Source organism: Phocoena sinus, chromosome 5 (assembly GCF_008692025.1).
Source record: "Phocoena sinus isolate mPhoSin1 chromosome 5, mPhoSin1.pri, whole genome shotgun sequence".
Taxonomy (NCBI): Eukaryota; Metazoa; Chordata; class Mammalia; order Artiodactyla; family Phocoenidae; genus Phocoena; species Phocoena sinus.
The window spans coordinates 48,625,519-48,646,223 of NC_045767.1; the positions used below are offsets into that span (position 1 = coordinate 48,625,519).

The following is a 20,705-nucleotide window of genomic DNA, read 5'->3' on the forward strand; positions in this document are numbered from 1 at the left end:
CCGGACAGACTATGCTCAAACCCTGGTTCTACAGCTGTGCAACCATGGGTATAATCCTCAATATCATCTGTAAAATGAGGAAGATGGGAATATCTGCTTTATTGTGTTATTGCAAGGATTAAATTAGATAGTAACATACAAAATGCTTTGAATAGTACCAGGCTCTGTTAAATATTTGCATTATTTCTTTTTTAATATCACCATGTCTTGCTTAATGTCAAGCATAGAGTAGATGCACTGTGATTATGTATAAAAAAGATGAAGAAATTCCATAATAAATAAGTACTTCTAAAGTGTTAACTTTTGCATGGTTCTTTAACAGTTCTTCAATAATTATGATGAAACAGGAGCACATATGATGAAAGTATGTGTTCCGGGACTGAGCTTGAAGGCCCCCTTAATCCTAAATCAGAGTTTCTTCAATAAACTTCCACATATTTTCCTAAAATATTTTATAAGGAATTAAGAGTATCTGGAAACATATTTATACCCTACAGAGTTCTAAAACAGACTTCAGGTAAGGAACAGTGGCTATGGTTGGCTAGGTTTGTATTAAATGACTATCTTCCGAAACATTTTGACATAACTAGGTACAGCCTGGGAAGCAATAAAGAATCTGCTCTTCTCATTCACTGAAAACTCCATTAGCTAGCTCTCCTGTGACCTGGTCATGGAGACACTGGCTGCTAGTTCCTCTTTTGTCTCCTATGTGCACCTGTCTGGCAGTGAATTTTTCACTCAGAAAAAGTTTTGCCATATGCACAGGGAGTGGGACCCCAGGTATGTGTGAAGGGAATGGGGATTCATGTAAAGCAGTATCTTCACCCCGAGAAGAACTCCATCTAGCAGGGGCTACAATCCACTGAAACTCTGACCAAAAATACAAATACAATACAAAGTCCTGGCACTATTTTAGGGGCTAGGAATCCAGTAGTGAACTACCCAAGAGTATAAACAACTAAACAGACCATAAACAAAATAAAGTCTATTACAAAGTAATGATGCACTATGGGGACAAATGAAATAGAAAAGGCGATCAGATAATCTTGGAAGAAAGGGTAGGAGGCATGCAGTTTTAAATGGGAGGATCAGGAAAGGCCCCATGGAGACTTCAGAGATTTCTGATCATGCGTGCAATGGACTGAATGTTAGTGAGTCCCCCACGTTTATATGTCGAAACTGTAATCCCAATGTGATGGTATTTGGTTGTGGGCCTTTGGGAATAATTAGGTCATGAGGGTGGAACGCTCGTGAATGGGATTGGTGCACTTACAAGAAGTGGGCAGAGAGCTAGCTGGCTTTTTTCCCACCATGTGAGGAGACAGAAGTCGGCAGTCTGCAACCTGGAGGAGGGTTCTTACCAGAACCTGACCATGCTGGCACCCTAACCTCAGACTTCAGCCTCGAGAACTGTGAGAAATAAGTGCTTGTTGTTTAAGCCACCCAGTCTATGGTAATTTGTTGTAGCAGCCAAACGGACTAAGACAACATTTATGAAGCATGCATATGGGAGACGTTTTATATTTTTGAAAATAGAGTCTACTCTTTTTTGGTGTAATTTATTTCATGGAAAAGGAATGATTTTAAACATTTGCTTACTTAATAAATTTTGACTACTGAGGAATATTTTTTCATTGCTTTTCCACTTTATAAATAACAACGTATTTCTCAGGCAAAGAAAAGCCTCAAGAAGAAATAGAACTTTAGAAGTTCAGTAAATATTAAGTTTATGTTTATTAGCTTTTCAATGATAATTCCCAAGGCAAATCACAAAATTCAAAATAACAAATTGGTTTTATGTTTGGTATCATTTAATAAATAAATGTTTAAAAAAATCTGTGATAGCTCAAATTAAAAAAAAAAAAAACTTTGTGTACTAAAAAGGTATTCAACTCCATCAAGCCTCTGCCCCCATGTTCTACCACAGATTATGCAAAATCCTCTTTGTGCATAAAGGCACAACTTCTGAGACTTTGGAAGACACTTGTGGTTTTGAGAAATAAATAACATTTATCTCCCGTGAAAAATTAAAGAGTCCCAAAACTCATCAGAGGCAACAATTCAAACTATTACTGAAAATGAACATACACAGAGCTTTTTTAAAAAATGGAAATTGATTTTGATAACTCAGATTTACATTAGTGTTCCATAAACTTAAACTGCCCTGCAATCACTTGGGTGCTTGTTAAAAATGCAAAGTTCTAGGCCCAGTCCCAAGATGTGAATGTGAAAATAGAACCACGGAATCTGCATGAGAATTAAGTACCCTGGATATTCAGGTCCCAGGGGTCCCCAGACAGAAAACAGCGGTCCCTGAAATGCAATGAAAACAAAGAAACAAAAAGTCTACTTCTATTAAGGAAATATTAACACACTGTACACTCAATCCATGAACATTTTCACACACTTTGATTAGAAGTGGCTTTAAAATTAACAATCCATGTGTGTTTTACTTCTTAAAACTAACACTTTCTATTTGGAGATTACCAAGAGGCCAGTGTTAGGCAAAAGTCCCCCTTTCCCACCTTTTGATTTCTGTCTTCACTAAACCATCTTGGCATCACTTGACCCTCACTTCCTCCCTCCTTGGGGAGAAGTGACTTAACTGATTGGTAAATTTGAAAAGGATATCTTCCCTGCTCTGCTTAATTTCTCTCTGCTGTCATTCTGGAAGCAAACTGCCCACAGGGATCAGGATTCTCCTGTGTTCTTCCAAGCCTAAATCTCCCCAGGCAGCACCACCCTCCCCATGCTATGTGCTGGGGTCCATCCAGGGCAGCATCACCTCTGACTGAGAGACTCCCTAATTCTGGACCAGTCAGCAGTTACCATGTGGCTCTCACACTGGGCTACAGCCTCTCACCTGGTTTCTATCATTAACAGACCACGTTAACACACCACATCCTCCATCTTCCACTCCTTTATCTTAGTTCTTACTCCTTCAGAATAAGGTGGGAGTAAAAGGGGGTGCTGTTTATCTGGCTCCTTTCAAAATCCTCAGAGTCAGAATAAGGGCTATTGTCAGATATACATGTAAACATTGGAGTAGCAGTATTGGTCATTGATCCAAACACTGAAACCAACAAGCCATGTTTGTACCATTTTATTTAAAACAAGTCTAAAAGGTTGTATTTCTTTTCATTTTATTCATTCAGTAGTAAACAAAAAGAAACTAAAAGTAAAAAATTCATACCATCCAAATCACATGTTGAAATCTTGAAAAATGCTTAAAAATTTATAGGTAGCAATAACATGATTTACGACTAAGTCTCAATCTAAGCTAGGGTGTTTACTCCAATCTCTCAAGTGTCATTCAACTCATCTATTATCCATCTGATTTGGATTTAAAATAAAGCCTAAACATTTAGTTAGAATATGCTGACAGAACAACATTGGGAAGTCATTTAATTTCTCTAACCTTCAGTGTCTTCATCTGTAAATGAAAGTTATAAACATTTTTCTCTTCATATATTTGTGGCAAAAATAAAATGGGAGTACCTATCATAGTGATTTATAAGTAATAAAATATCATTACGAATTATTTTTTTTTATAAATTAGTATTCCTATTACTCAGTTATTCGATTTTTCTCAGGGAATCATGTAACTCTGCCATATGTATTTCTTCATATTAAACAACGATGTACTGAGGAAATCCTACATTCGGTGGGACAGGTGCTATATATGCTATGGATAATACACATTAGTGCATGCTTCCTGTGCTCAAGAAGTTTTACTTAAAAGAAGAGATGCAAGAAGTACAGTGGAAGCAAAAACTAGAATAGCAGAGTAGATTTTGTGCAGTAACAATCATAAGGAAAGCAGAGATTAAAGAAATGAAAGGAGAATGGGCTCGACCTTAATGATATCCTCGACTCACGTGGATGGAAGGGAGCAGGTAGGTAATTTCAGGGAAGACAGACACGTGGGCAGAATCAGACAGGAGCAAACATGCCGTGAATGCTGGAGTAGTCGGGCTAGATGATCTCCTGCCCTTTGGTAAGCAGCTCACTAAGCATTGTCCTGTTTCTTCAAGGTGAACAAGGATGCATGCCAACTACTCAGTTATGGTTTTTGGTAAGAATATGGCAAAAAGATGGCTTTTAAAGGTCTCTGTAAAAAAGTGTCTTTGGACTCTCTTTAACCAAATTTTCTAGCATGTGAAGGAAAAAACGGAGCTAACATGGAGCAATAGGTGATAAGACAGGGTAAAGCTCAATTATGAGACTCCTAATTCTCATCTACAGAGTAAGACGTTTATCATTATGTTAGAAAGTGTTTGGGGAAGATTATTTTAATTAGGAGGCACTTTACATAAATATTCTCTAGCAGCGTATGGATTCCAGGGAAGAGAGAAATCTCTCATTTGTTTACTTTGTTTCAACTTCAAGTAATCCTATATAATCAAAGAGAAGGAAATAAGAATGTCATTAAGTAAGTTTTACCTCTCTACTTGGGATTTGCCTCTACTCTTTCCCAGCATAGTTACGAATGTAGTCAGCACTCATCCATATTTAGGAGAAGGTACACAAAGAAGCAAAGCAAGGAAAGGATGGCCAGTTAGTCAATTCCTATCCTATATCCCTGCCTATACCTGGTATTGGCCTCAGACCAATAATCTTGGTACCTCAGAATCCATAATGTACTTGATGCATCAGCAGACTTTCTGTGTCTTTACTGTGTAAAACATAAGCCACATCCCAGAGTGAAGAACATAGCACTGCAAGGAAACACCACGAATGGAATGACACCATTTATAATGAAATGATTGGAAGTTCTCTAAGAGGAGGTGACATGGTGTAGACGTCATGGCATAAGATCTCAAGCAATCCTTGTCCACCTGAAAAACTTCCCTCCCTTCCCAGCCTGAGAAAATGTATTTAAAGGAGTTGACAGACTTTCCTTAAATAATTGTTCTAGGATTTAAATTGTTCCCTAAAGAACAGACATTTCAGGTCCTTCTGGAATGTGGTAGGGTGAGGAGATGTGCTTCATGGAAATATTTCTAGACTCACCTTAGAGAGCCACTGGCAAAAATAGTTCTTACTGTTGTAAAATGTGTGTATTTGAAATATATTAGCAAGGCAGGTCAACTCTGAAGTTTACAAAGATTTTGCAACTACACGGTTTCTTTGCTGATTTTGCATTTCCCTTGAAAACACCTACAAAATGCTACGCTATATCTTAGTTTTATTGTTGTTGTATTCTAGAAGAGATATATAAGAATACTGAAGCCAGCTTACTATTTTGAGCATTACATTTTTAGTCTAAAATCTTGTTAGGGACCTACAGCTTATGTGCAAATTTGTAACAGAGGTATATTTTCTAAAAAGAATTTTAGCTATGCAACCTCTATTGTCATGAAAGAAGGCATTTGGCTAATTCCCTCTGTGGCTCCTCGAACATTTGCAATAACAGGAAGGAGTTAATTCTGCTTTTCACTCAGGTGATGTTTAAAAGCTTCTGCTAATTTCTTCTTCAAGGCACCAGTGATATTTAGGAATTGCTGAATATAGTGAAGACAGACGTAGGATTTGGGTGTTTGTTCAGGTGCTTCTGGCTTCTAATTATTTTATCATTATCCATTTTTCCCTGTAATTTGTTTAAATTTGGTATCACATCATCAATATATCTCATTGCTGCCGGGTCTTCAGTATTCTCCTGTTTATTCATGAGAGAGTTTCTGTGACCAAGTCATTAATAACCATGAGTTTACTGAGATATAAAGTCACTCATGTACTTAATTCTATTCAAATGGATGTCTGGGAAAGCACTTGCCCCCAGTATACTACCTTGATCTTACTAATCTAGGAACCTTAGAGTATTTCTTTACTTGTAGAGATTTAGAAACAAACAAACAAGCAAACAAACGAAACAAAAAAGTTAGCACTTACGAAGAAGGTTAGAGTGGAAAAAACATGAGTTCTAGCTTCTGAAGTCTGTGGTTGATTCCAACTCTGCTGTTTGGTTTCTCAGAAATGAGACAAGTTTCTTAGCTCCTTTGAACAAATTTCCTCACCTATAAAAGTGGTTATTGAAAATACCTGTGAACTATCTGATACGTGGCAGAACCCAGCATAGTATAAGTTGCAACACAAAGTACTCAGAATCAGCATAAAGAAAATTACGTTTTTGACAGCTCTGTTCACAATGTTTAGGAGCCTTTCTACCTAAACTGGTTTTGTAAGAAGAGGGGAGACTGAAGCAATAATTAGAAAATTTGAGTTACAATAGGGTGTGTGCCTTGTCTCAAAATTATTCTATGATTCAAAATCACTCTATGGTTTTGAAGATCTATGAAGCTGACATTTTGATGACCTCTATTTTATGGATGAGGAAACTGAAGTTCAAGAAGTTTGGTGATTTACATAGGACCAACAGCCAGCATGTTTCAGGGGTGGGATTTGACCAGTGTCTGTCTATTTTCAAGGCTCAGTGTCTCCTAACGTGAATGCTGCCCTGCCTCTACAGCCAAGTTCTACCATTAATTCACAAAGGAACTCTGTGTAGCTCATTACTTTATCATGACATGTAATAGGAGGGAGTTTGACTGCATGGGCTTTCATATCTTCTTACTCAAAAGATCTATGATTCTTAGTTCCAGACTTTGTCACATAAACAAGATATCACACATTCTTACTTGAGATGAACACAAGCATACCTCTAAAAAGAGACATTACTCTCGCTCCCTGCTATTTAAATGTATCTCAGTAAAATGCATATATTAGTAAGGCTCAGGAAACATTTATTAATAATAGCAATAATTTTATGTATTCCAATTTTCCTCCTAAATCCATACAGGCCCAGGTATTACTTCATCTAGAAAAAAAAAAAAAAAGCCATTTTTTTTTTCAATAAATAATCTGATGCCTACTAAATGCCACTCTTGATGGTTGTGATGGGCATGATCATTGTTAAGAAGTGGAGATCATTTCATAAAGGAAGTGCATCTTGACTGACAAGAAAGCAGAACAAGAAGAGCATCTTCAGGCTACAATGTGAAGTTCATATCTGCACATAATTATGATTCTTAATGTTAGATTAAAAAGCATTAGCAATTCAGCCCTAAGACACAGTTTCTTAACATTGAGTTTGCCAACATGGTCCTCAGTGCCCACCTTCAGAATGTCCCCTGATCAACAGCAGATGGTGACAGTGCAGTGAGCACAAAAGCCTGGGCACTCCTACATTACAGACGGGCAAGTAAATTTGTGCCACCACTTTGAAAAGCAATTTGATCTTAAATATGTGCTAGGATACATGAAACAGCCCGTTCTCTTGTTCCATTAATTTTTCTTCTAAGACTCTATCCTAAGAACATAATTCTAAATATGTAAGCAACTTCACACACAAAGATTCTATTAAAGAATTTTTCAAATACTGTATAAAATGCAAATAACTTACATGTCCTAAAATCAGGGTAAGTAAATTATATTGTACACATTTATAGAATATAATGTAGGCATTAAAATATTTATGAAGGACCTATAATCTAATATAAAAAGATTTCTGCTCCACTGTTGAATTTAAACTACACAAACTTTTTTACATACAGTATTATTAAGTTTAAAGGAACAAAATATTACCAATGGTTATTCTTTGAATGGTGGGATTATGGGCATTTTATTCATATTTCTTTCTTTCTGTATATTTATAAACTTCTTACAATGATTGTTTATTACTTTTGTAATGGAAAATCATTCCCTTTCTCACCATTCAGGTTTGATTTCCAATGCTATAATCTTTTCACACTTAAATGCAGTTTAGTGAATTAAAAATATATGTATATAAAAAGACTTTATATGTGTATATAAAAACACAAATTATGTTTGATCATACCTCAACACAGTGGTTCTCAACCCGGTGAGAGGTACTTTTGCCTGCCCTTCTTCCCCTTGCGGGATTCAGCAGTGCCCGGAGACACTTCTGGTCGTCAAAGTTTGCGGAAAGGTGCTGCTGGCATTTTGTAGGTAGAGGCCAGGGATGCTGCCAATAGCTCTAGCATGCAGAGGACAGCACGCTCAACAAAAAGTCACCCAGTCAAAAATGTCAATAGTGCTGAAGTTGAGAAAGCCTGCCTTAAACAACATGTTTAAACATTACATTCATTCAAGACTGTAATGGGAACTCTGGGTTTATTACCAGAACCTCTGAATACACTTGCCTATCTATCATCACTCCATCCATCTACTCAATCCCACAGACACTGAGGGTACAGAGACAAGTGCTCTGCCTATGTGGTGCTTGAAGTTTAGTAGAAGAGAAAGGCATAGAAATCAAGTTTAATGTAATTTGAAGTGCTAAGGCAGAGTGCTTTGGGATAACAGATATGGGTACTTCATCCAGTTAGGTGGTTCCTGAGCTGAGCTTAAAGGATAAGTAGTAGTTAATCAGGTGAGGGGCAATGAGAATTTTATTCTAGAAGGAGGGACAGTCATAATTCAGGGAAAGGCATGACACATGAAATAGCATGGGGTGCTTGGGAAATAATGAGTTTGATAGCCTTGGAACATAAAATGGGCCCAGGTGAGGGTGGGGAAGGGGCACAGAGGCCTCAGGGCCAGAGCATCGTTTTCTGCTTCAGGAAGTCAAGAAATGCTTCCCAGAGAAGGAAGAATATGAACTATGATTTGAAGGTTGAAAAGATGTCTCCAGGAATATGAGGAGGGAAGGGCATTCTGGGAGAGAGAACAGTATATGCAGAAGTATGGTAGCTGGAGACCACACAAAATGCTCAGGGAACTTAAGTTTAGTGTTGCTGAAACATAAAGTTGGGAAGAAAGAGGGAAAAAAAAAGGAGAAATGACTAGAGATGAGATCAGTCAGATAGGCACTGGTCTGACAGTGACCTTTGTATTATATGCAAAGACACGGAGATTTTATTTTATAAGTGAAACAGAAGAATCTTGAGTATCAGCTCAGTCGCATGTCTGGAAAGATTTCCCTTTTAAGAATATGAAGTCAGGTTGGAAGAAAGTGGGATGGGGATGGTGTTAAGATGAGATACGTGTATTGATTTAAAGGGACAAGCTATCAAAGATGCAGTGAGAAACCCACTGATACATATTTGTTGTGCTTCCATGATATACTTTGTACTGCTCTGGACCCTATGGAAATACTGGGAAAATTCACTCTGTGCTGAGGTAGAGTGTTTTCTTCTCTGGCTGAGGAGAACATAAATGAACACCAAGTAAACGACTTGGGGAACAGTGCATGAAGGTCTGTTATTATCAAGTATAACTTGTATGACATACATCAGGACTGACTGAATTCAGATTAAGGAGGAACTGTGGTATTAGAGAGAGGGTAGGTTTTGATCTGGGCTGAAATGGGTAAATATGGGTGGCATTTGGGTAAGAGAAGGCATTGTGGGAGAAAAGGGAAGAATGGGAGGGAAGACTTAGAAACTGGGATCAACACAAAGTGTCCTTGAAAATGTGAAACTAGGTTATATCAACTGTCTGTAGTTCCCAAGGATGTGTGATGCTGAGTGCTTAAAAGTGTCACTCAGATTCAGCTCAAAGGTCACCTCTATGAGTCCTTTCTAATGTTCCCCACCTTCTAAATAGTACTGGTCAGTCTCTTCTTATGTCCCCCTACGCCTTGCAAAGATGTGAGACCAGGAAAATTTACTAAACCAATTTGTCTGTGTGTAAACCCCTCTTAGCTAAAACTATGCCTTTAAGTTCCCAATTACTAGCACCGTTAAGTTCCCAGTACAGTGCCTGGTACACAGATCACTTTTAAGAACCTTCATTTCATGGATGATTGAATAAACAATCATGTTTAATAATAGGTATGATGGAAGTTAAGAACAAAGACAGCAATGATACTAACTCTGTCAGTAATACAAAGTATTTGGTGAGCTCTGTGTTCCAGTCACTGTGCTAAACTTAATTTTAAGAAATATCATTTAATTTACTTCTCACAATAATCCTATGAGGTAGCTACTATTATTCTCCCCATTTTTGAGAGAACCGACGTTCAGGGTGGTTATAAACTTTGTCCAAGACCATGTGGACAGTCAAAAGCAGAGCTGTGAACTGACTTCAAGTCAGTCTCACTTCAAAAAACATGAAATTCACCACTATTTATAGATTTTTCATTTTCAAGAGAATTCAGACTTAAGGTGATTTTACTTTTTAAAACCTTTGTTGATTCAATGTATTTGTCCTCGACGCATAAGACTCAATGTAAGACAAGAGTCGGACGACCAGTTTACTTTGAAGAGTTGAAATGTGTCTTTAACAAACCCACAAGATAAGCGTTTATAAACTCAATGAAAAAAGCATAATGTCTTCCTTGTCCAAGAGGCAATGAAACCTAAACAAAAATCAGTAAGAAGGGGGGACCCTAATTGTCTAGCCCCAGCATTGACTCATTGTGTAACACAATCATGTTGATGGCTTAATTTATATAACAACCCTCTAAATTGGCCTAGAAATTGTAAAATTAGGGGAAGGGAAAACACTGCACAAACACATACACCCTAATTCAAATCACTTGCTAATTTGGCAGATAATTCCATCAACCCAAAAGGAAAGACTAGACCCCCATCCACTCAATGAGACTAAGGACTCAGAAAAACCTAGATAAGTTTCCAAAAGGCGACATCTTACCAACCTGAGACCCCTTCTCAATGGGTTCCTTTATTGCCAACTCTAGTGTAGGGGCTGGCAAATTACAGTGAAAGGTCAAGTTCCAGCCTGCTACCTGTTTTTGATCTTTCAGTGGTATTGTTTTACGTTTACAATGGTTAAAAAATAAAATTCTGTGACACATGAACATTGTATGAAATTCAGATTTGAGTGTTATTGGAAGACAGGCACACACATTCAGTTTTATATCTTTCGTGCTACAACAACAAAGCTGAGCAGTTATAACGGACTTCATGACCCACCAAGTTTAAAATACTTAACATATAACAAGATGACTGACAACTGTTCTAGAATAAAGCTCAGCAGGTGCCAAAGAACTCAGTGAAGAAATCATTGCAAACATCATGGGTTTGGCCTTTCAGATTTATTGCCTAACTCAGTGGTTCTCAAAGTGTGTGCCCTGGAACAGCAGTCTAAAGTGAGAAATCATTAGAAATGCAGCTTCTCAGACGCTAACCTAGATCTACTGAATCTGAAACTCTTAGGGTGAGGAAGAGCAATCTGTATTCCAACACACCATCTAGGTGATTTTGATACACGTAAAGTTTGAGAACTGCTGACATAACTCAAGGAACGTGTTATCTTTTCATAATTACAAGAAAGGCATTTATTGGCTTCTATTTGTATCCCAAGCACTGAGCTAGATATTTCACTTATATGTTTGTATGCCCTACAACAATCCTGAAAGGCTGGGCTTATTAGCCTCATTTTACAGAAGGAACTCGAACTCAGGAAGGTTAAGTAATTGGTTGAGAGTTACTGAATTAGGATTTAAACTCAGAGTTTCACTTGCCCTCACTTTACTCTGCCCTCTCCCTTATCATGTATGAGAGAAAGCATGCTCCTTAGACCGTGAGGAGAGCTGCCCAGGTTTATCAGGTAGGCTTTGGCATTCTCTTGTTGAATATAAACAATTTCACAGAGTACTAACATCAGACAAGACCACTGTGTACCTATGGATCAAGAAAAAAACAAAGACCACTCGTAATCAAGGCTGAGAAGAGGACAAACATGAACTTCGTTTTAAACCACAAAAATAACCAAGTATCCACCATTCTAGCTAACGTAGCTTGCTTTTTGCCAATTACAGTTTTAGCCTTTTTGTCTATTTTTTGCTACCTGGTACGTAAGATTTATTAAGCCAATTACCCTGGATTACCTGACTTCCACCTGAACAAAGCCCTGCTTCCTAAATCATAATCCTCTAACACAAGCTCGAATCCCAGAAGTCCTTTCTAACACTCTGTTACCGAGATGCCCCACAGTTCTCCACGGTGTCGTGGTTCTCCTTTTCCGCAAAAAGTAAGGAAGCCAAATTGTTTGACCACAGGTGTGTTCCTGGTTTTTTTTGGCTGGAAGTCATTGAAATGTACAACTCCTCCACCCTCATCCCTCCTCACTAAGATTCCACCTCTCTGCTCCAGGCTGGGGTGGGAAATGGGTTCCCAAAGTAAGCAAAACTAAAACAATAATAGTCCCCAAACCAATCAGTACCAAGCACATTGCCAGGTTCAGAGCAGACATTTACATGGATTAATTATATCTCAAGTGGATTAATGGGCTTTTTAGAACCAACCTGATTACAATAATGACTTCAAGAAGCTGCCTTTTTTTTCCTTTAAATTACAGTTTAAATTCCTATTTTTAGCTTCCAGTCTTTACTTATCAAAGTCTTTTGATCCCTCAACTCATCAGATTTCAAATACCACCATCTTTGTGTAGCCTTCCCTGAAATTTTCCAACTGGATGAGATGCTCTTCTCTTTGTGTTTTCTAAAGGCCTTGCTCCCCCGACCAGACACTTCTTCATCTTGGATTAGTTATTCAGGAGCTGTTTGGTCTTTAATTTGGAAACTTCCTAAGAACGGTAAAATGCCCCATGTCCTTTATTCCCCTTCACACAGTAGGGGCTTAGTAGATATTTGTTCAATTTCACTTAGAAATCCAAGTTGTAGTTGTTGTTTTTTCCCAGTTATGGAATTGAAAGGGCTACTTTCCCAGCCCAATCAAAGTCCATCTAAGCTGGGCTTTTTCAGCTCTCTGCTGGACGTCTGATTTGAAATTATCTCCCAGGGCCATAAGGTTCTAACGAACAGCTACCTCAGATGCTTTTGGTGTGTGGTTTATCTCTGCTTTGCAGGGTAATATTGATGTTAAATCTTTCTAGCAGAGAAAAAAAGAAAGTAAAACAATCGTAATCAACCAATCAACAGTTTCCAAGTTACTTTGGAAACTTGAAGGAGGCACTAGAGGCTCTCAAGTATGGAGCACAAGTAGGAGTGCACTGGTACTATTACTGCATGGGAGTAAATTACACTCAGGCCATCATTTTTTTAGTATGTTCTACATATCAAGCATTGTGCTGGACAGCAAGGTTAATTATATAATCAAGGAGAGGGACGAAAACTATGTTTATTTCCCTTTACATTTTTTTCTGTTTTTGTGCCAGGAATTCCACATTTTATACCATGTTCCTATCTTGGTATTACCTCACCCAGTACCCCGCATGTAGAACTTGTGCAAGCAACTTTCTGGCATATGAATTTGATAAACTTCTCTTTATCCATTAAAAACCCAGCTTAGAAATCATGTCCTCTGGGGAGTCATCTCTGATCACTTCTATCTCTTCCACTTGGGCTTAATTACTTTCCATTCTTTATACCTCGGACTCGTACTGATTTAGCTACCATAATGTATTGCATTTTCTTTGTTTATACTCTACATACCCTTATACAACTGAGAGTTTCCTTGAGGGTAGCAACTACTTTTAATTCATCTTTGTATACTGGACCTAGCAGAGTGCCTGGCATATTGTAGACAGATGAGAAACAATAAATGTAAGCCACTGCGGAAACACAAATAACAAAGTATTGGTAATTATTGAAGTTGTATGATGGGTACGTCAAAGTCCATTATACTATTCTCTACACGTTTTGTGTGTAAAATTTTCCAAAATAAATGTTCAAAGTAATTGAAGACCTTGCAAGGTGTCAGACGTATCTTTCAAAATTTTTAAATTCCCACCGTAAATGAAGCTACTATATTGGTAACTACAACCTCTGTGTGCCCCAGATTTCTTTTTTTTTTTTCTCATAAGAAATACATTTGAGGCCAAACAACATTGCCCTGAAATAAAAAACAATTACGCCATTTGAGAACAGGTGCAGGTCAAGAGTATTAAACATGAGTTTCTGGAAAAACTGGAAACTGACCTTTCACATTAAATATCTTGTTGAGGAGGGCAATCTGTGGAATTTTGCCCATGTTGTCTCCCACCTAAATTGTTCCAGAAGCATAACTGGTACCTCTGCTTCCACTCTCTTACCTCTGAACTCACCTTCACCTACTCCCAGGCTGACGCACCTGAAACACTGGTCTGCCACATCGCTCATTATTTCCCCAAAGCTGAAGACTTTGAGCAAATGGCTCTTCACCAGTGAGAGAATGTGTCCTCTCAGCATTCACCCCAATGGACGCCTTCAGACACATCTCATTTCAACATTCTGATGCCCGCGTGCTACAAGCTGCTGCTCTTCTCCATGAAAGCTACCCTCGGTCAGTGCTCAGGGTCACAATTCAAGCTCTTTGTTCAGCCTGGAATGTTATTTCCCCATTCTCCCATGTGGGAACTCCTTCTCACACTCTAAGTCCTATACAACTGGTTTTTTCCTCCGTGAAACCTTCCCTTGAGCCCTTTCCAGAATGTTCTACTCCATTTGTGCCTCTACCGGCCATTTCTTGGGTTTGTGCCCAGAGCTTATTTCTCCTGTCTTTTTAGGTAATTAGTCTCCCTTTCTAGAATGTAAGGTTACTGAGAGTTCATTCCTTCAGTGTTCATCTTGTCCCTTCCCACCAACTCAGTCAATGCCTAAGAGAGGCCCTGCCCACATTTAGAATCCAATAAGCTATATATTACATGCCACACTGTGAAATGATGAGATTAATCTTGTGAGTGTTCCTCCTCCTTCCCTTTATTAATGAGTGGATATATGTAAAACCTCAATTCATTATATTAAAATCCCATTAGTCACTTTAATCCTCTTTACAAATTGCTTTTGCTCCCTAAACCTTGAATTTTAACTGGAAGAGAATTATTTTTTAAAGTAGGGCTTTATTGAAATCAGAATCTAATTTAGGTGGGAGCAGAAATGTTTCTCTTTACCTTTTCCTATTCATGGCTAATTCTCACTAGCCATTGTAGATAATAATAAAGTAACACTGCTTTATCTTGACACTAATACAGAAGCTCTCATTCATACAGGCTCAGAACGACTTTCTAAGTTAATCAATCCACAGAGTCACACTAGAGAAAATACTCCACAATGGTACCAGTGAAGAATCATTGCCCCCTGAGGACAGTTGAAAGTTTGATGTTTCCTAAAAGAAGCTCATAGTTCTGCTCTGGGCCTCATCTTTACTTCTCCACCAAAAAGAGTGGCTAATTCTCTGGCCATTTTCTGGGCTATATTTTCTAAGTGGTACAATCGCAGTTAAATGTTTGGCAATCTACATTGGGAAAGCCCTTTTTGGCCTTTTTATCATTTGCAGGTAGAAAGGATGAAGGACTTGATAATCTAATATTTTGTGGCTTGCTCTGTAAAGGCTTTTTTTCTTCTATCTCCACTTGACTGGTGATCAAAAAGTTCTGTTTCTGCTTGGAGAGTGCCCCAATCTGAGAAAACAGAGACAGGAGGCCTAGGCTAGAACTCTAACGATTTCAGTGGGTCTCATTGTTGGATTCTACTTGGGCTAGCCATTCATGGACATTGAATATGTCACAGATGGTCAAAATTCAGGGCAGGTCTTCGAGGGAAAGGGGCTCAGGAAACCATATGGCTTGCTTCTATTCTAATCCTGCCTCTAAAGTCAGTAGTCTGGTTTAGCTCACTTCCATGCCATGCTTGGGTCCTATACTTGGGCTGGGAAATTGTGTAATCTTATTTCCTATGAATGCATTTCCCTCAGATATCTCATAGGGTGTTACTGGACAGTTCAGTACAAGATTCAGGAATTCAGGAAATTTCCCACCAATGTTTTCGTTAATTCTCTTTCCCAGTATTAGGAAAGAGAAATAAGTGAAAAGTGTGTTGTAGTAGGAAAAGCACTGTATAGGATTCAGCAGTCCTTGGATTCGGTTCTGTCTCTGCTCCCAGTTAAGTGTTGCCTTCTGATAAATCAGTCAACATCTCTGGGTTGCAGTGGTCTTCTATGTAAACTGAGACAGATGGACTAGACCAGTACTTTTTAACATATACTTCAGAACAAAAAAGGTTTTCTTCCCATTTTTTTCTACTTGTCCAGGAAATATACCTCATGTATGGTGATAACCTGCATCTTTGTTATTTTATCACAACCAAGCCTTGCATATTGAATCCAAAGTTTGCCCGGCTTATTGGACATTTTACACAATATCTTAAATGTGTAGGCACATCATCTCTATATATGTGTGTGTTTAGAAATAAAGATTCATATATGGACATGGATATTATTACTTGGGTATGTATATGAATACCTATCCCAAGAAAGATGTTTCAGACTAGCTCAAAATTCTGTGATTCTATTTGCAGGAGTTAGGTTTACAATTCTACTTTTTGTATTGTTGGAACCCAAATTTGAAGGTTCTGTGAGAAAATCTTTAAGTGACGTAAAACAGCACTTAAAGAATAAAAGCTGAGTTATTTGCAAACTTGGGACTTTTGACTTTAAATGTCTACGTTACCAACACTGGCAATAAAAGAACTGTGCGCTATCTTATAGGGCTGTGAAAGTTGACTTCCTCGAATATCTCCATGATGGTTTTCCTTAGAGCCTGCTTCATCTAGTTCTGAAACCAAGCCATCTTGAGTATAGTGCACTAAAATTGTGGGCTATGGCTCAACTAAATCCAGAGAACAAAAACTAATATGGAGAAGGAATGAAACAGAAGCAAATTATTCCAATCATAGAAATTGAAATGATCTTATCTGTATTTTGTTAAGTCACCACTAGTGAGTGCACTGAGGCAGAAATCTCAAAATAATGCAAGATTGTTGTGTAGCACTTGGAAAAGTTTGTTTCTGTATTGTTTTCCTTCCAGTAAAAAATGTAAGGTTAAATAAAATTACTCCCACGGTTAAATAAAATTACTGTGTAATATGAGAAAAAGCAGAAATTATTTTCTGAGGTTTTATTTAATCCCATTACAATATTATTCTTATGTGTGCCTGAGCAGAATTTGTCACGGATTGAGAATACTTAAAAGAAGATACGAAAATTGCATGGAACTTTTTCTGTTCTTATAAGGTCTAAACAGTAGAACCTAATGAACCCACTTGTAGAAAAAAGGACTTTCTGAAGATAACATACATTGACCATTATTAACATATTAACAGAAACAACCTGTGTACCGGATGGATATAGTTTGGGATGATGTCATCTTAGCTATCGGGTCTTAGCTCCTTAACTTGGTCAGAAAGATTAGAAGCACGGGCAGGCTTAAATATGTTCCTCACCTTCCCTCATTGCACACAACGTGAGAAGTGAATATTCATAAATAACTCGGCAGTAAAAGATCATATCCTTAGGAACTCCATTCTTTCTTGAGAAGAAAGAAGAGCTTGGATGTAGAACTGACATCAAATAATTAGGGTTTAAATAATTCAAAGCATGTTATTTCAGTAGAAAGATTGTATATGTATATATAAAACTATATATATAACTATATATATATATATATATATAACTATTAAATGGAAGTTAATCAACTTTTTTTACTCCCCAATCGTTGTATAGTAGAATTGATTTGGGTAGTAAAACTTATATTAGATGGATAAAATATTTATTGGTAGCACCAATGCCGTCTTTTGCTTATATGGGTTCCCACTCAAGAGACAAACGAGCAAAGTGGCTTCGTTGGAAAATGTAAATGGAACACTTTTGCAAATTAAGAGTTCATAGCACATTTTTGCTAAGCATTCATTAACTCAATTTTAAATCAAAAGCTTACCCAGACAGAAAAAAAAAAAAAGCGTACCCATTTTATATCATAATCAATAACCCAGCTCCACCCCCATACCTCCTAACTAATGAGGCAGTCACATATTTCCCTCACAAATCTGGATACTCCTCCAGAGGATGGAATTACTAATGACATTACGGCGTGGTAGCCAACACGAAACTTGACAACCAAAACAGCAACCTGTATTATCACCCCATAATAGAGAGTCCTAACTTCCCACCTTGAAACTATATTTAACCCATAATATCACCCTAAACTCAAATAGGTTTCAAATAGAAAGATAATGGCACAATACCCCTTCCTTTCCAATGTCAAATATCTGGGTAAACAGAAATGAACTGCCCGGTGCTAGGCGGCTCCATGTCAAGCATGCATATTTTAAAACTTTTACTTTGCGTATTAAGCCTGCTCAACTTCTGCAGCGTCTGTATCCACTTCTGAACCAGACCTGACCAACGGCACAGATGGGAGCGACCACTTTACCTTCCGAAAAATCAATCAGTCCCAGCAAATGAAGCAGCTTCAGAGATGCACATATAATCACAACAATACCCACTGTTTGCAGTCCTTCCGACTCCCACTCGAGAGTCAACATCCTTCAAGCTGGTAGAGCATCCCAGCCTCCGAACCCCTTCGGAGTGGAGGGAGTTAATTAGAGAATCCGAGCAATATCTGGCTTGGAACGAAGACTCACGAGGGGGGAAAGTGAGCAGCTCCTCAAAGATGCACCTGGCAAAGCAGCGGCCCCCCGGGGTGAGGACCGACCTGGGCTGAAGTCCAGGCTCTCATACTGATGCTGGCATTTGCCTGGTAGGGTCCCTCAATCACAGCGCGCCGGCCTTGGGACTCTGCGCTGCAGCCAGCGAGTACTTGGACTTCAGAGCTGCTAGGGAAACATCTGTTGGAGAACCGGGGAGTTTGCTGTGTCCCTGCCGAGAAGAGACACTCCCAGGAAACTTGCCCTGGAGAGCACAGCGGCGCTCCGCGCGCTGACGACGCAGCACCGTGCTGAGAGGAGCTGTCTGCGCGCTAGTTTGCAGCCTGGTAAGCTTGCGAATGTGCTCTTTTTGCCATAGCAACTGCTCTCTCTTCGCGGAGCAAGTTCAACCCGCTCGCTCTCAGGCTGCTAGGAAAAATTCGATTTTGGTGGCTGGTGCCTACAGCCCCTTAAAAAAAGCCCCTGCGGAAGCCCATGGGCAGCTTTTCTCGGGAGAAAAGTGCAGGGGCAAAATATCCATGATTCAATGGCTTTTTTCAAGCGGGGGCATCCAAACCGCAGCCCACTTGCCACTACACTGGGCCTGTTCTGGTCCCCGTTGACACATGACTGAGAGCATTATTAGGGAGATTGATTTAGTCATTATATTTACAAACATGGGTAGAGGGGTGGGCAGAGCAGTGCCTTGCAAGAACACTGCTGCTCAGTAACTGCCCCCTGGAAGGTGAGTGCTACGATCGTCCTTAAATTCTTGCTTTAGCCTGTCTCAAAGCAAAGTTTCACAGACTTCCCTAATGATAAAAATTACTCGGCTTGTTAAAAACAATCTTTTGTGGAGAGTCTGATTCAGAGGATTCTGGAGTTTGTGTTCTTAAACTAGAAGCTAGGTGATTCTTACCATCAGAGAAGCATGAGTCCTGCTGTCCTGAAAGATCCCAAGGAGTAGTCTATTCCAAACCACACCAAGCAGCCTAGGCAGCTTTGTGGGAATGGTCACTGGATTCTGGGCTATGTCAGAACCACACTGGCTTAGTGTGGTTTTGACATAGAACCCCAGCCCAAGAGTGGTGGTGAAAACAATCAACTGGGATTCTGTATGTGAAGGGATTTTTAGCCCCTGGAACTCACTATGAAACATAAGGGCTTATGAGTAATGTCTTAGACCCCAGGGGATATCTCCTGGTTCTGCTACTTTCTTGCTTTGTGATTATTTTGCAAGACACTTACCACTCTGAAAACAGTTCTTATTCTGTGAAGTTGTGATTATGATCCTTCAATGCTTTATTTAAAGTTCTCCATTTAGGGCTTCCCTGGTGGCGCAGTGGTTGGGAGTCCGCCTGCCGATGCAGGTGACACGGGTTCGTGCCCTGGTCCGGGAAGATCCCACATGCCGCAGAGCGGCTGGGCCCGTGAGCCATGGCCGTTGAGCCTGTGCGTCCGGAGCTTGTGCTCCGCAACGGGAGAGGCCACGACAGTGAGAGGCCCACATACCGCAAAAAAAAAAAAGTTCTCCATTTAAAGGAACTCTGGCAACTTAGAGTGGTCATAATAATAGTTAACATTTACTGAGCATTTACTATGTGCTCATCAATATTAGCTCATTAACTCATCCCCATTGCTCTATGTGACAGGGATTATGGTCATCTTCATTTTATTGGTGAGGAAACGGAAACATAAAGAGGTTAACTTGCCAAAGCTGTGGGCACAGCACTTGGTAGGCAAGGAGCGTTCATTCTTTCATTCAGTTATTCTTTAACATTTATTTAGCTGCTACTATGAGCTATAGATGATACATGAATGATAAAATTGGGAAACAGCTTCCAAACCTATCCTTTGGGGACTTACAGGCTAATGGCGGAGGCAGGCATGAAATTGAATGTGACCCATAAATGTTCTAAGCACTTGATAGATATCTTTGACAGTACAGTGGGAGCACAAGAAGGGGAACGTCAGCTCCACCTGGGGAAGGGTGGGTGGTGGTAACAGGAAGGAGACTTCACGGAGGAAGTAACCGTCAGTGATGGTAGCTTTCATCATTATGGGAAATATTGTATCATACACAAGCTTCAGGGTAGGCAGGCTTGGGTTAAATCCTGATTCTGTCATGTGAACTGGGGGAAACCTCTCCATCTCTGAGTCTCAGTTTTCTAAATCCGAGATAGGAATGCAGCTGCTTCTTGTCATGGTTGACATGAGAGTAAACAGACCGCGGAGAGCTGAGCCCAGCCCCCCTGGTATTCCTTGCCTCAGCACAGGGTAGTGTGGGATTATGATCGAAGTGCCAACTCTTTAGAGGCTCTGCTGGGTCTAGATGGATGAAATGACTTTGCTCTTC

At 39.2% G+C, this 20,705-nt stretch overlaps 1 protein-coding gene across 1 annotated transcript in view; it reads right to left on the reverse strand.

Annotated features, from left to right (window-relative positions):
• The window catches only part of KCNIP4 (potassium voltage-gated channel interacting protein 4), a 237,056-nt gene extending 218,809 nt beyond the window's left edge, over positions 1 to 18,247 (reverse strand). The window contains 1 exon segment of the mRNA XM_032633429.1: positions 18,136 to 18,247. Within this exon segment, the coding sequence (XP_032489320.1) occupies positions 18,136 to 18,247 (112 nt within the window).
• Between the last annotated feature and the right edge of the window lie 2,458 nt (positions 18,248 to 20,705).